The sequence below is a fragment of the Nestor notabilis genome, unplaced genomic scaffold (genome assembly GCF_000696875.1).
Source record: "Nestor notabilis isolate BGI_N333 unplaced genomic scaffold, ASM69687v1 scaffold31528, whole genome shotgun sequence".
Lineage (NCBI taxonomy): Eukaryota > Metazoa > Chordata > Aves > Psittaciformes > Psittacidae > Nestor > Nestor notabilis.
In genome coordinates, this window is record NW_009940185.1 from 8,025 (window position 1) to 19,999 (window position 11,975).

General features: G+C 40.6%; 1 protein-coding gene across 1 annotated transcript in view; it reads left to right on the forward strand.

The window, feature by feature from the left end:
- LOC104410147 (anthrax toxin receptor 1-like) overlaps positions 1–9,604 on the forward strand; it is a gene marked incomplete at its 3' end in the record, with an annotated part of 17,068 nt that extends 7,464 nt beyond the window's left edge. The window contains exons 2-9 of the mRNA XM_010020230.1: positions 4,567–4,638; positions 4,770–4,841; positions 6,749–6,830; positions 6,934–6,967; positions 8,898–8,977; positions 9,089–9,157; positions 9,361–9,441; positions 9,544–9,604. Of these exons, the coding sequence (XP_010018532.1) occupies positions 4,567–4,638; positions 4,770–4,841; positions 6,749–6,830; positions 6,934–6,967; positions 8,898–8,977; positions 9,089–9,157; positions 9,361–9,441; positions 9,544–9,604 (551 nt within the window). The remainder of the gene's footprint in view (positions 1–4,566; positions 4,639–4,769; positions 4,842–6,748; positions 6,831–6,933; positions 6,968–8,897; positions 8,978–9,088; positions 9,158–9,360; positions 9,442–9,543) is intronic.
- Positions 9,605–11,975: the final 2,371 nt, after the last annotated feature.

Genomic DNA, 11,975 nt, shown 5'->3' on the forward strand with positions numbered 1-11,975 from the left:
TAGCACCCCATATGCCATTGTTTTGCTGCTTGATTTCTCAGGGCCCCAGCTTCCACTGCCTCTGGGAGCCTGTAAGTGAAGAGGAGGTTTCCAACCCATCTCACGCTTTGTTGTCTTCACAAGCAGCAGTGGAATATGTCAGATAGGGGTAGGCATGACTCTAACATGCTTGGTTTTATACTGACATAGAGTTCCGCTAAGCTAGGAGTCACTCCAAAGTAAGCAGGAGCAGAATCAAGCCTTGCAGTCACATCACTTCCTTCCACCCCCAGAAATACTCACTGACCTCCTCTTTTCCCCTCCCTTCAAGCAGTAGCAATGTGAAATTCAGGAAAACAGCAGCAGCAGGAGCTGCAGCAGCAGCCGCTCGTCCAAGCTGAGTCCCGATGAGGCCGGGAGGACATTCTTTCCTGTGTTGTGGTTTGCTGACTCTCCTCTTTGTCTCGTGTGTAATGGGAACATAGCTCGTGGAGTGGGGAGCACGCTTGCAACAAATGGCTCCTGTGTGTTTTTTCACTTTGCTGGGGCTTAATTCTGATCCCAGTTGTGCAGATATGAATGTGGGGAAATTCTGCTATTTCTCTGGACCCGTTCCAGGCTCACCCCAGCAGAACCAGCAGCACAAACAGGCCCTGAAATACTTTCCATGGCTCTCCAGCCACAGAACACAGCAGCTGTTTATTGCTTTGCATTTTCCTTCGCCATGAGAATTATGTAACCTCTGAGGGCTGGAACCTCATCATCCAACTTGACTCTGAAAGGCGCGCTCACTGCTCGTAAGCTGTGGGTCACCATCCACAGAGGTCTTTGGTTTCTGGGGCCTGGTCCTTTGCAGAGAACATGGGGCTTACTGGGTGTCTGCAGCAGGGAGTGCGCAAGGAGGAAGCCTGGGGCTCAGCTGAGTGCCAGTGGCTGTTCAGTGATGGGAGGAGTTGAACCAGGTAGCTGATGACTGAAAGCAGGAAATCTCAAAAGGCATGAGCCAACAAGATAGGTCTGGCTGCAAGGTAGTCTTCCTTTGCTGACAGCTTGGTGGATCCACTGGCACAAACCTCCACAGCGGGATACATAGGATTCCCTGGCTACATCACTTCCCCGTGGCTTCTCCTAGTTACTGGGGAGGGCGGATGAGTGTGTGTCACGCACCCAGTGCTTTTTCTGCACAGCACTGACCTTTTCCATGCTTCATTTATTCTTTTCTCATTATTAAAAATTCTTCACAGTTCCTCTGAAATCTTACAGGAGTGTATCATTTGGTGGTCAAACAGGCCAGGCAAGGAATCTGTTTGTGGTTGTTTACTGATGACGCTTTGGGACAAACATGCCAACTCTGAGGCCCCTAATAGCATGGGTACACTGATGAACAGGATTTTGTTCTTAGTTACTGAGAGGTTCTAAAGGAAACAACAAAAGCACCAAAACTGCTGTAAAAATCATGCTGTGTGGATGACCAAGAGTAACCTGTAGTGTAGAGCATTGCTGAAAGACCCTGTGCTTTCTCTGGGCTTGGTAACTGTGGAGTTAAAAATGAATAGTATGGCTTTCAAGCATTGGCTATGTTCAGAAAGGAGCTTAAAGTATGCTTGGAGCCTCCCACTTGTCATGGGAAACCAAGGCAAGAAACCTAGTCTGATCCAGCCAGGAAGTTAGTTTATCCTGCCAGCAAAAGTGATTCTGGACTGTGAAAGATAAGATCCTGAAAGCAGTGAAATGCCTCAGTATTTTCGATAGCGTCGGGCAGCTCCTGTTTGTCAGTGTTGGGAGTATTGTCAGTATTTGACAGCATCTGGCAACGTAGTATACAGTTTAGTAAACATTTTATTGTTGTAATTTTTTGTTTACTCTGCCATGAAAACTGCTGTTGCCATTGGTATGGGGTCAGGCCTCAGGGCAACAGATGAAACTATCAGGACAAACCCCAGCAGCCTTTGAAACATATATATATATGTGTTTCATATATAGATATAGATATATATAGATATATATATATATGAATCTGCAAATAAAAGTATTTCACAAATGGGGATATTTAGAGGTGAGCTTGGTCGGGAGGGTGGGGAAGTCAGTTTTTTCTATAAGCTAGGCCACTCCCACTGGTGTGCATGAGAGGTTTGACTTGACAGGCATTGGTGGCATTTGGCGAACGTTTGCAGTGGGAGATGGCACACCTGGGCTTGGAGGAGTGTGGTGGGGGAGTGATTAAGTGCTGACCACTTCACTGATGCTGTTCATATGGGATTTTGAAACACGACTGTTTTCTTACTAGCATTTCTGTCTGGCTTTGACACTTCCCAGTTGATAGATTGGGACACTTTGACACTTCCCAGCTGATAAAGCAACGTGTGGATGCAGAGTTCATCCTAGGGAAGGAAACCCACACTCTAAAAGCACCATACGCTCCCCAGACCTCCCTAGCATTTCAGAGGTGGGCATCTACAGATTGACTGCAGTCAATTATTAGTCTCACTGGCTGTACCCTTTCCAAGAAAGGGAGTTTCATTATAGTCAGAGTACATGGAAGTGCGCAGTGTTAAGGTTATCTGTGCATTTTTGCTTTAAAAGTCTCCATGTTTTTCAACCATGAGTGGTTCATGATTTTCGTGGATTTCCAGTGTCTGGGCTGTTTTACCAAGCTGCTGTTTGCCTGAGGGGTAGATTTAAAAAAAGGGGGGTGTGGCGGGAGGGGAGGAGGTAATTCTGACAGTCCTAAGAAGGTACTGGAAATGATGGTTTGCGGCTGGCATAAAGAAAACTCGTTGCTACTTTCTTTTTTGGATTGCATCAGTGCCTCTGCAGCCGGCAGTAGAAATTTGATACCTCAACCAAAATAGGTCAGTCTTTTCCAAGTAAGAATCTGTGGCTACTCTGTGGAGAAGTGACTCCATTAGAAATTGCAGGAGTTGGATTTAAGCGGGATGGAAAAATTGGAATGAAACTGTAGGTGTCAACTCCAGGGGGGAAAGGATTAAAATAAAAATAAAATCTGGGATCTGTAAATGCATCTTGCAGAGATTCAAGAAAATCTCTTTGAGTTCATCCTGTTTAGAGATTTAGCCTGAGAAAAATCCTGGAGAATTATAGGCATTGAACTGCCTCATATCTCTTTTGGAAAAGCTGTCTTTAAAGTACATACCTCACATCAGCATGGATTGTTTTTTGATGATGAGAAAAGTGCTAACAGTGCCAGAAGCTTTCACTGGTGCTGTTTATGTATATATAAGCATGTCATTGCATAGCATATGTAGACTGGAGACCACAAAGCGTCCAGAGCCTTGGTTTGGGCAGTTCCTGGTGCTTTGTTGCCCTCTCTCAGTACCTGGCAATTTCTTCATTCTATGATAATCAGTTCACTCTGTGAATGAATCACCAGTGCTCCAGAACAGTAGCACACATGGGCTGATCTGTACCTGACATACAGGGGCAGGAGTGACTGGCATAGGGTCACTTGGAAAGTCCGTAATAGAACTGAGAATTGTAATATGGGTGATTTTCTCCCTTTTTTTGTATACATTTACACAGAAAAATGTCTAACAGAAGTTAGAGGAAACCTACTGCTTTACAGTAGTTAAATTTCAGGGGTTTTTTTAGTTCTGTGCATAAATCCCTGTGATCTTTATGTACAATTGTTTTATTGATCTTTATACCTAAGACACCTGATACATGAGTTTGCCTAGCAAGGAAAGCAAACAAGCCATTCTTTCATAAACACCACAGTGCTAGGGAGGGCTCTTAAAACCATTGACTTCTCATGCTTTGCAGCCTTTTTAATGGCCTGAAAGTGTATGGCTTATATCCACACAGTAGAAATCGCCTGTCATTTACTACAGAGTTGATGCATGCAAGGTTCTGTTTGAGGTCTGAGTGTGGGGGACCCTGAGAATCTAAGACTAAGCAGAAAAAAAGCCAGGGAGTGCCAGTAATTCAGTTTTATATGTTGGGAATGGCAGCATGAATCTAAGTTTGTGCGTGTAACCAAGTCGCCCAAGTTTTCACAAGAAATCTGTAATGCAGCCAGGGATTGACTGTCCAGAATGTTAGTCCAGCGAATTAGCTATGAGTACTTCCTTTCCCTTCTGAATTACTTCAAAAGCGTGCTCTTTTGAAACAAACAGTAATTCATGGAAACATTCTCCCACGCATTCTGGGAGAATAGAAGATCAGTCAAGACTTTCTGTGTGGCTGCAAGGGGAGAGCTGTGCTCTAGGAAAGTAAATAATCTGCTTGCAGTCAAATAAAATTAATTAAACTAGAAGAAAATATTTATATGTTATGTTATAAAAGGAACAAATGAAGATGGAAGAGTTACTGAATTTGTTTTCAAATTGTATGGTAAACCATTTCAGACCTGCTTCTCCTTGAGTCAGTAGGTTTTGCCATAAAGGTTTCTGTTACAGCTTCCAACACAATTGCTGTAGAAACCTCAACAGAGCGAGCTGCCTCATCTCCATGTACATCTATGTAATTTGTGTCCCTAACCACTAGAGTAGCCCAGGCTAAAGACTGAGAGTGGAACAAGGAATTTCACTGTAAAGTAGTTTAATGTAATCAATTTTGTTTTGTACACAGGTCTGGAAGTGTTAGAAATCATTGGACTGAGATTTATTCTTTTGTGGAAAGCCTAGCTGAGAAGTTCATAAGGTAAAGTTTTCTTAAGTTGATATTTTAATCTGCTATATACTTGATTTATTCTTTCATTCACTGCTTCTTAGCAAACGAAAATCTGAAGTGATGTGTTTGTGACATGCATCTGGCTTGTTCTTCTATTTCAGTCCAATGTTGCGGATGTCTTTCATCGTTTTTTCTTCACGAGGCACTACAATCATGAAACTAACAGAAAACAGGCAAGTACTTCCCTCAGCTTTCATCCAGAAATGCCCTCCATTCGTCCTCTCAAGCAGTGAGTGGCCCCCAAACCAGAATTCAGAGGTCTGTCTTGGTCTCAGTGTGGCACAAACTCAGGCAGCAACTGAAATCCTTTCCACCTTTCCCAACTGGAAGAGGGCTTAGAAGGATTTTGGGTCTTCCATTACCATTTCATTTTCAGCCTTGTAAGAGAAAGGCAGCACTGGGCTATCTGTTCTTTATTGCAGTATTTTGGGGAAATACTGCATTTCCAGTCAAGGAATCATGTACATCCTTGCTATCCCCAGCTACCCAAATAAGGGCAGTTCTTGGGTAAGATATCTCAGACCCTGAGCCAATGAGCAGAAGACTTTATGGAAGTCCTACAGTGCCCTTCAAAGTGACCCAAAGCCAGCAGCTGTTGTAACCCCCGCTCCCAAAAACCAAACCAAAACCCACCCACCCACCCCCAAAAAACCAAAACCTTTTTTTTGCTTTGTGGGTTTTTGAACCCACAAGCGAAAAAAACAACCAACCAACCAACCAACCAATCAAAAAACCCAACCAAACAGACAAAACCAACCCAAATAATTTTGGGTTTAATTTGCCTCGTATACCCAAATCCCTGTTACGGAAATGTTTCTAAGAACTTACTTTCATCTTAAAGCCCTTGCTTTTGCTACTGCTTCTGTCTGTGTGAGCTGGCCCAAGTAGTACAGTGCAACCTATAAATAAAGGAGGTTCTGAAGCAGTCTTTAAACAACACCTCTCCTCCATTTCCTACTCCAGGACCCCATCCAAAGCCAGAAACCCCACAGGGGTCTTGGATTTCTGCTGGCTCCACTGAGGTTTGTCTCAGGTCTCCACCATGTACCTTGGTGATAGAGCCCAAACTTGCTTACTTCTCCTAGGAGAATTTACTCTTTGCAAGGTGGAAAGTAGGTAGGAACCCTGTGGCAATATGTTGAACATGGTATTAGAATGTCCCCTTTCCTAAACTCCTGTTCTCTGTATGGATAACCGTGTGTTCCTTTTCAGCTCATTCTATACTTTGAAAAGGTAAAAATGTGCTTTTTGCCCTAAGGACAAATCCCAAATTTCCAGCTACTGATTTTTGCCTTCATCCCACATAGACTCCTGTTTCCTCTGTAACTGGGGTTGTACCACCTAAAATACCCAGATGTAAAATGGGGCTCTCACTATCTTTTAAAAAAAGGATGCGCCATGGCATGTGGGGATGATATTGGACTATCTACATCTCGTCTGTTGAATATTTGTGCCTTATTTGCCTTATTTGTGTTCCATTAATATAATGAAAACTTTGCCAAGGATCAGGGTCTTCGAGTGATCAGTGGTTGATTAAATTATTAATTTCACTGAGTGATCCTCTTGGTTAACAGGTATTTGTGGAGTAAGAAGCTGTGCGAGAGGGGTCATAGTATCAAAGTCTCTCTCTTCCTGGGCAGCCAGCTGCCCCAGGAAGGTTGATCAGTCCCTGGTCTAGGATAGGAAATTCTCATCATTCCCATCCTGTTCTTTTATCTTTTGGCCTCTGTCTTTATAATGGAAAAGTCCTAATTCCAACTGTCCTGATGATTGATTGAATACAGGGGTTTTACTTGTCCCATTTTCATGACAGGGTCATAAGCTTTTAAATTCTCATTCCATCTGCAGTTTGTCAGACTTCAATATCTGGTATTTGCTTTAATTCAATCTTATCCTGACTGACAGTGTACCAGAATGAGGGATGGAATTGCACCCTTAAACTGTATTAAACCTAGCACTGTATCATATACCCAGTTTTATGCTCCCATGGGTGTTTGGCTGAAAAATTGTGGGGTTTGAAGAAACGGGAAAAAAATTTGATTTTAACAGTGTTTTATTTGGTTTTGTTTTTTATCCAAAGGGAAGCCATAAGACGAGGGCTCGACATTCTTCAGTATGAAGTGCCTGGAGGAGACACATTCATGCATGAAGGATTTAAAAGGGTACGTATCACAGTACCTCCTTCCTTTGATTTACACATATAAACTTTGCTTTGCTTGCTTCCAGTGTACTTAAGAGCTAACAAAGTTCTGCACTTTATTGCAGGCAAATGAGCAGATTTACCACGAAACCTATGGAGGTATGTGTTATATATTGCTCCTGTTAAGTATCTGCATTGAAGAGACAGTGATGATAGTTCATATATGACCTGCAGTAAACCCGCCGAGAAGTGCTGGAGAAGGAATTGGTGTTACACAATCACTACATTCCATTTTGACTACAGGCCTACTTTTAAATGCATGATTCATGGTTTATTAAGACCAGAGGAGACCAGTATAATCACAGATCTGACCCAGTGCAGAATACAGACCAAAGCATTACAGCCAGAACTGCTTGTCCTGTTCCAAGGGGACAGGAACACCCAAATTTTCCTGCACCCTTTTGTCCTGGTCCTTGTGCGCCCATGTCCTTGTCTTATTGGTGTAGGGATGAATACATCAGCTGAGATTTTTGCATCAGCATGACTGATTCAGGATCAGATTCTGAGTTCCTGAAATGTAAATTTTCCCTAAGTTTGGAGAGGGAAATGTATTTGTGGCTTTTGTCTGTGCCAAAAGAAGGCCTAATTAGTTAAACTGAACCCTTCTTGCCTGGCTTGTACTGTGGTATGAGGTGTTTCTCATTTGTGGGCTGGTGGTCTCTTTGAAAAATGGAGAAATGTGTCAGTGCCTTTTGATAAAATAGGCTGTGAGTGTAGAGTCTTCATCAGCAACTCTGCATGGCTTCTCAGGCATCTCTGTCAGCAAAATAGAGTCCGGAAGAGTCTAACTGAAAACTATTTTACCTTATCATAACATACAGCTAAGAACTGAGCAACTATTCTGTAAGAAAAAAGTAGATACAGCTGGATTTATAAACTAAAATATCAGCGAAGAAACGAGTGTTCAAAAGCAAGCAAAATAAGCTCTCATTTTTTTCCAGCCTTTTTCAAGCATGCTGAGCAGGGGGCAAAAAAAGAGGACTGTGGGAATCCAAGCTATCCCTCCTTCCCTCCCCCCTCAAGTTGCAGGTCGTTTTTTTTAAGATTTGTCTGTGTCTGACATGACATGGGAAGGGCTGCATGGCATAAGAAACCTGTCAGAACTGATCAGTGTTTAATTTCAGACAGTATGGGGGAAGACACTTGAAATTGTAACAGATTATTTTGAAAAAATAACAAATACTTCTCTGGAAGTAGCGTGTGTGTATTGGTTACTTTGCTTAAGAACCATGGATGCAGGATGGTTAATTGAGCACATTGATTAAGTTTAATTTTGTTAATGTTGCATTTTTAGGTAGTATTGTATTCAATACTGTATTACACTTAGAGCTATCCAAAGTCCATGCAACCTTTTCACTTAAGTTTAGGTGGGATAGAAAATCTTATCACAAGGTGTGCGTTTTCTCTAATGCACCTGATCTCAAGGTTTTCACATGCTCAGAAGTCCTATGATTTCCAGTGACAGCTCTTGTTGCTCAAGAAGCGTACGACTGAACCCCCTGCAGAAGCACATTTTGTGTCATGTTTAGTGGGGTTGCTCTTTGAAAGTCTGCTGGAGGGGAAGGTAGGATAGCAGGAAAGCTCCTTTTGCACAGGTATCTCTTACCATAATCTCTGGGAAAGGTTTGTGTAGAGACAAGTTTGCAAAGAGAAGAGGGGAAACCTCTCCTCCACTGCAGATCCATTTTGCCAGTTTTCCTCACAAAAGGTCTAGATGTAATCTCGGTAGACGCTATATTTTATACAGACAGAGAAGTTTGTGCATAGACCTTGTTAGAGCAGCACTCCCCTTTTAGTGATAATTGTGATATGAAGGTGCACAGTTTTTTGCTTATTACATGCTTTTATGTATCTGGCATTCAGCTGGTATATCTCCAATAAAATCTGTGCAAATCAGGCTGAGAGTCTGGCCTTACCGTTCTGTATTTATATGTCAGCAGAAAGGAATGCCTCACTTCAAACTTTCTTTTCATCATTGAATCTTTGTGTCAAACATATAATGGCAATCTCTTAACTATCCTTCATGTAGGAGTTCGGACCGCTAGTGTGATTATTGCTCTGACGGATGGAGAATTGCAAGATGTTCAGTTTTATTATGCAGAACAAGAAGTAAGTCACCTTCACATTCACCCAAACTGCTTATGTCAAACCTGTAGGCATTAATGGCTGGCTCCACTGATTATATGGTTTTGCACTTAATGGCAATTATTTTTTTTTTAGGCCAACAGAGCCAGAAGCTTTGGAGCTATAGTTTATTGTGTTGGAGTGAAAGATTTTAATGAAACGCAGGTAACTTTGCTTGCTTTCTTCTTGTTTTGTTTTTCTGTGATATTACTGCACAAGTAACAGCATCAAAGGAAGGCATTTATTTAATTACTTGAGGCATAAATCATTTCATGTCAGTATGATGTCTTTTAGCAAGTATGAAAGGGCCCAGTTTTGTTCACTGTAATTTTGTTTTCCTCATGATTTATGATTGTCTTTCTTTGCAGCTGTCAACAATTGCTGACAGCATCGATCATGTTTTTCCAGTTACGGGAGGCTTTTATGCCCTAAGAGGCACCATTGATTCAGTAAGTTGGGTATTCTGAAACCCAGAAAAGGACACCCTTTCCTGTATTAATAAAGCATAGATAAAAATTATTACAAAAAATGCCGTTATCTAAATTTTTTAGATTCTCAAGAAATCTTGCATTGAGATCCTAGCAGCTGAACCATCGAGTGTTTGTGCAGGAGGTAAGTTTCCACAAGAAGAGTGCAATAAAGCAAATGATCGACACTGATGAAGTGTCAGTAACTGGCTAATGTATCAGAGCTGAAGCCTGTGGATGTATTAGAGCATCCCCTTAGGCCATGGCTAAAGCCTTGCGTGTTCCTTCTCAGCCTGAGAAGAAAATTGTACCAATAAACCTTCAGCTGCCTGAAAAGCAGCTTGGAGAGTTGATTGAGGTAGCAGTTGGGTAACAGAGGATACCATTTCTTAAAATATCCAGGAGCAAGAGACACCAGAAGTGATGTAAAGCCAGGCTGTCAGAGGTGGTTTAGGGTCTAAAGATGGCATCTCACAAACTTCTGGAAAGACTGCATTCCTGGGTCTGCTAGGACTTGTCAGCAGTTAGAACAAGCTTTTGCAAAGCATGCACAGAAATTTCAGGTTTATTGAACCAGACACAATGAGCTGCATAGGCCAGGGTACCTTGTGTGTTTTCCAAACTGCTAATGTTTTGCTTACAATAAAAAATGGTTAGTGTGTATGAAAAAGAATTCCCAGAGGAGCTGCTGATAATTTGATGCCTTTCCTATGTAGTATATTTAACTTGGATTTGTTCTGGTTTGCATTAACAATTCACTTGCTGTGTGTTTGTTTACTGAAGAGGCTATTACAGTAGAGTAAGAGTGACACCATAAGTTTGCTGGAAGTTACAGTTTACAGTGTGGTTATTTAGATCTGATGTTACTGTCTTGTGTTGAATTGCTTGTGCTCATGCTGCAAAATGAGCACATTAAAATAGCAATGATGCATGAAAGCTGACCTTGGAAGCAGATAAAAATAGGAAAATCAGGAAAAATCTAATAAATATCAAAAAGAAATGTTTCATTCTTCATTTCCACATGTCAGTCACAGTATGATCTTGCCCTGAGTATTTCAATTTAAAATGAAATATCCTTGTATCTTCTGAACTATTCCTAAATACGTAATTGTGGACTAGATGTTTGTGTTAAAAATCTTGTCAGTGGAAAAGATAAAAAAAGGAATAACTTTACTTTCAAAAATCAGTTTGTGGAGATGATAAAAAACAATTTTAAAGCTTTCACTTTTCAAAGCTTTTTTTTCTTTATTCCATAATAATAAATTCTTTCTTTTTTTGTTTGCAGTTTATTGTATACCAGACTTTTTTCTTTTTTTTTTTTTTGTTCAACAAGTTATTGCAGACTTTCCCATTCAACAAAAGTTACATTTAGCTACATGCAATTGTGAGTGTTCCAATAGGAGAGATTTCAGTAGCAGTCTCATAATTGTTTGAAACAATGTTAAGAATACTGGAAAGATTAATTTGAAACCATTTTTTCAAATGGAAATTTGAAAATATTTTTCGGAAGCATTTAAGGAAATAAATTTTCAAGAAAATATTTGCTTCTCAAAACCAGATATATTTCAGCAAAGAGAGTAAGGTTTCTTTTATTCAAAAGGAATCATGAGTTCAGTTTTTTGCCGAGCTTTCTAGGTAACTAGTTTATCACAAACATGATTAAGAATACAAAAGTACACTTCAAAGGAGTTTGCCCTCCCTAAAACAAACAAACAAAAAAAATTGCTGTATTACTTGCATCTGTACAAGTTTTTTCGTTGTGTTTGTGCCTTTCAAGTGGAGAATCAGGTTCTGTGTATTGCTGGTGATTCAGCAAAATACCAGCACTTGTTGCACTTAAATTCTGAGGTTTTTCCTGTTGACAAAACCATCCAGCAAAGGCTGGGACACAGTGAAGTGTGGTGCTGAATCACCAGGGTATGAAGACTTGGATCTCACATGCTTGAAAGTTTGTCTATAGTAGCAGGAGGCTTCAAAAGAGGAGGAAGCCAAAAGTGCAGCTCCAAATGGTGCATACTGTTGTGTTAAATGGTCTGTAGCACAAAGAATGAGGCCAGTAATAGCTTTTATTATGAGTCAAGTCCTGCAAGTCTTAGATGAAATTAACTCTTGGAAAAGGTTATACAGTATGAGGCTGCAAATATTTACACTTGTGCTTGACTTTATTATCTTCTGTTATCCCACTAAATTCAACATAGCCAGGCATTCATCTTTATAGCTGTGTGCACCACTGCCTGCTGGAAGGGATCTTCTGAGATTAAACAACTTTTTTCATGGTAGTGTGAATCCGGATCCTGAATCCAGTTCACTGAACAGTCAGATATACTTCTATATTTAATGTGGTTTTTATTTTTTTAATGTACTTCAGATGGACTTCAACACAAAAACTAATGAAACCTATGAATTCATCTCAGAATTTTAATGCATTTTAAATGTAGGTAATTACTAATATAGTTTACTGATAATATATAGGTAAGATATATAGTTATTGAATAATAAATATAAATAATATATAA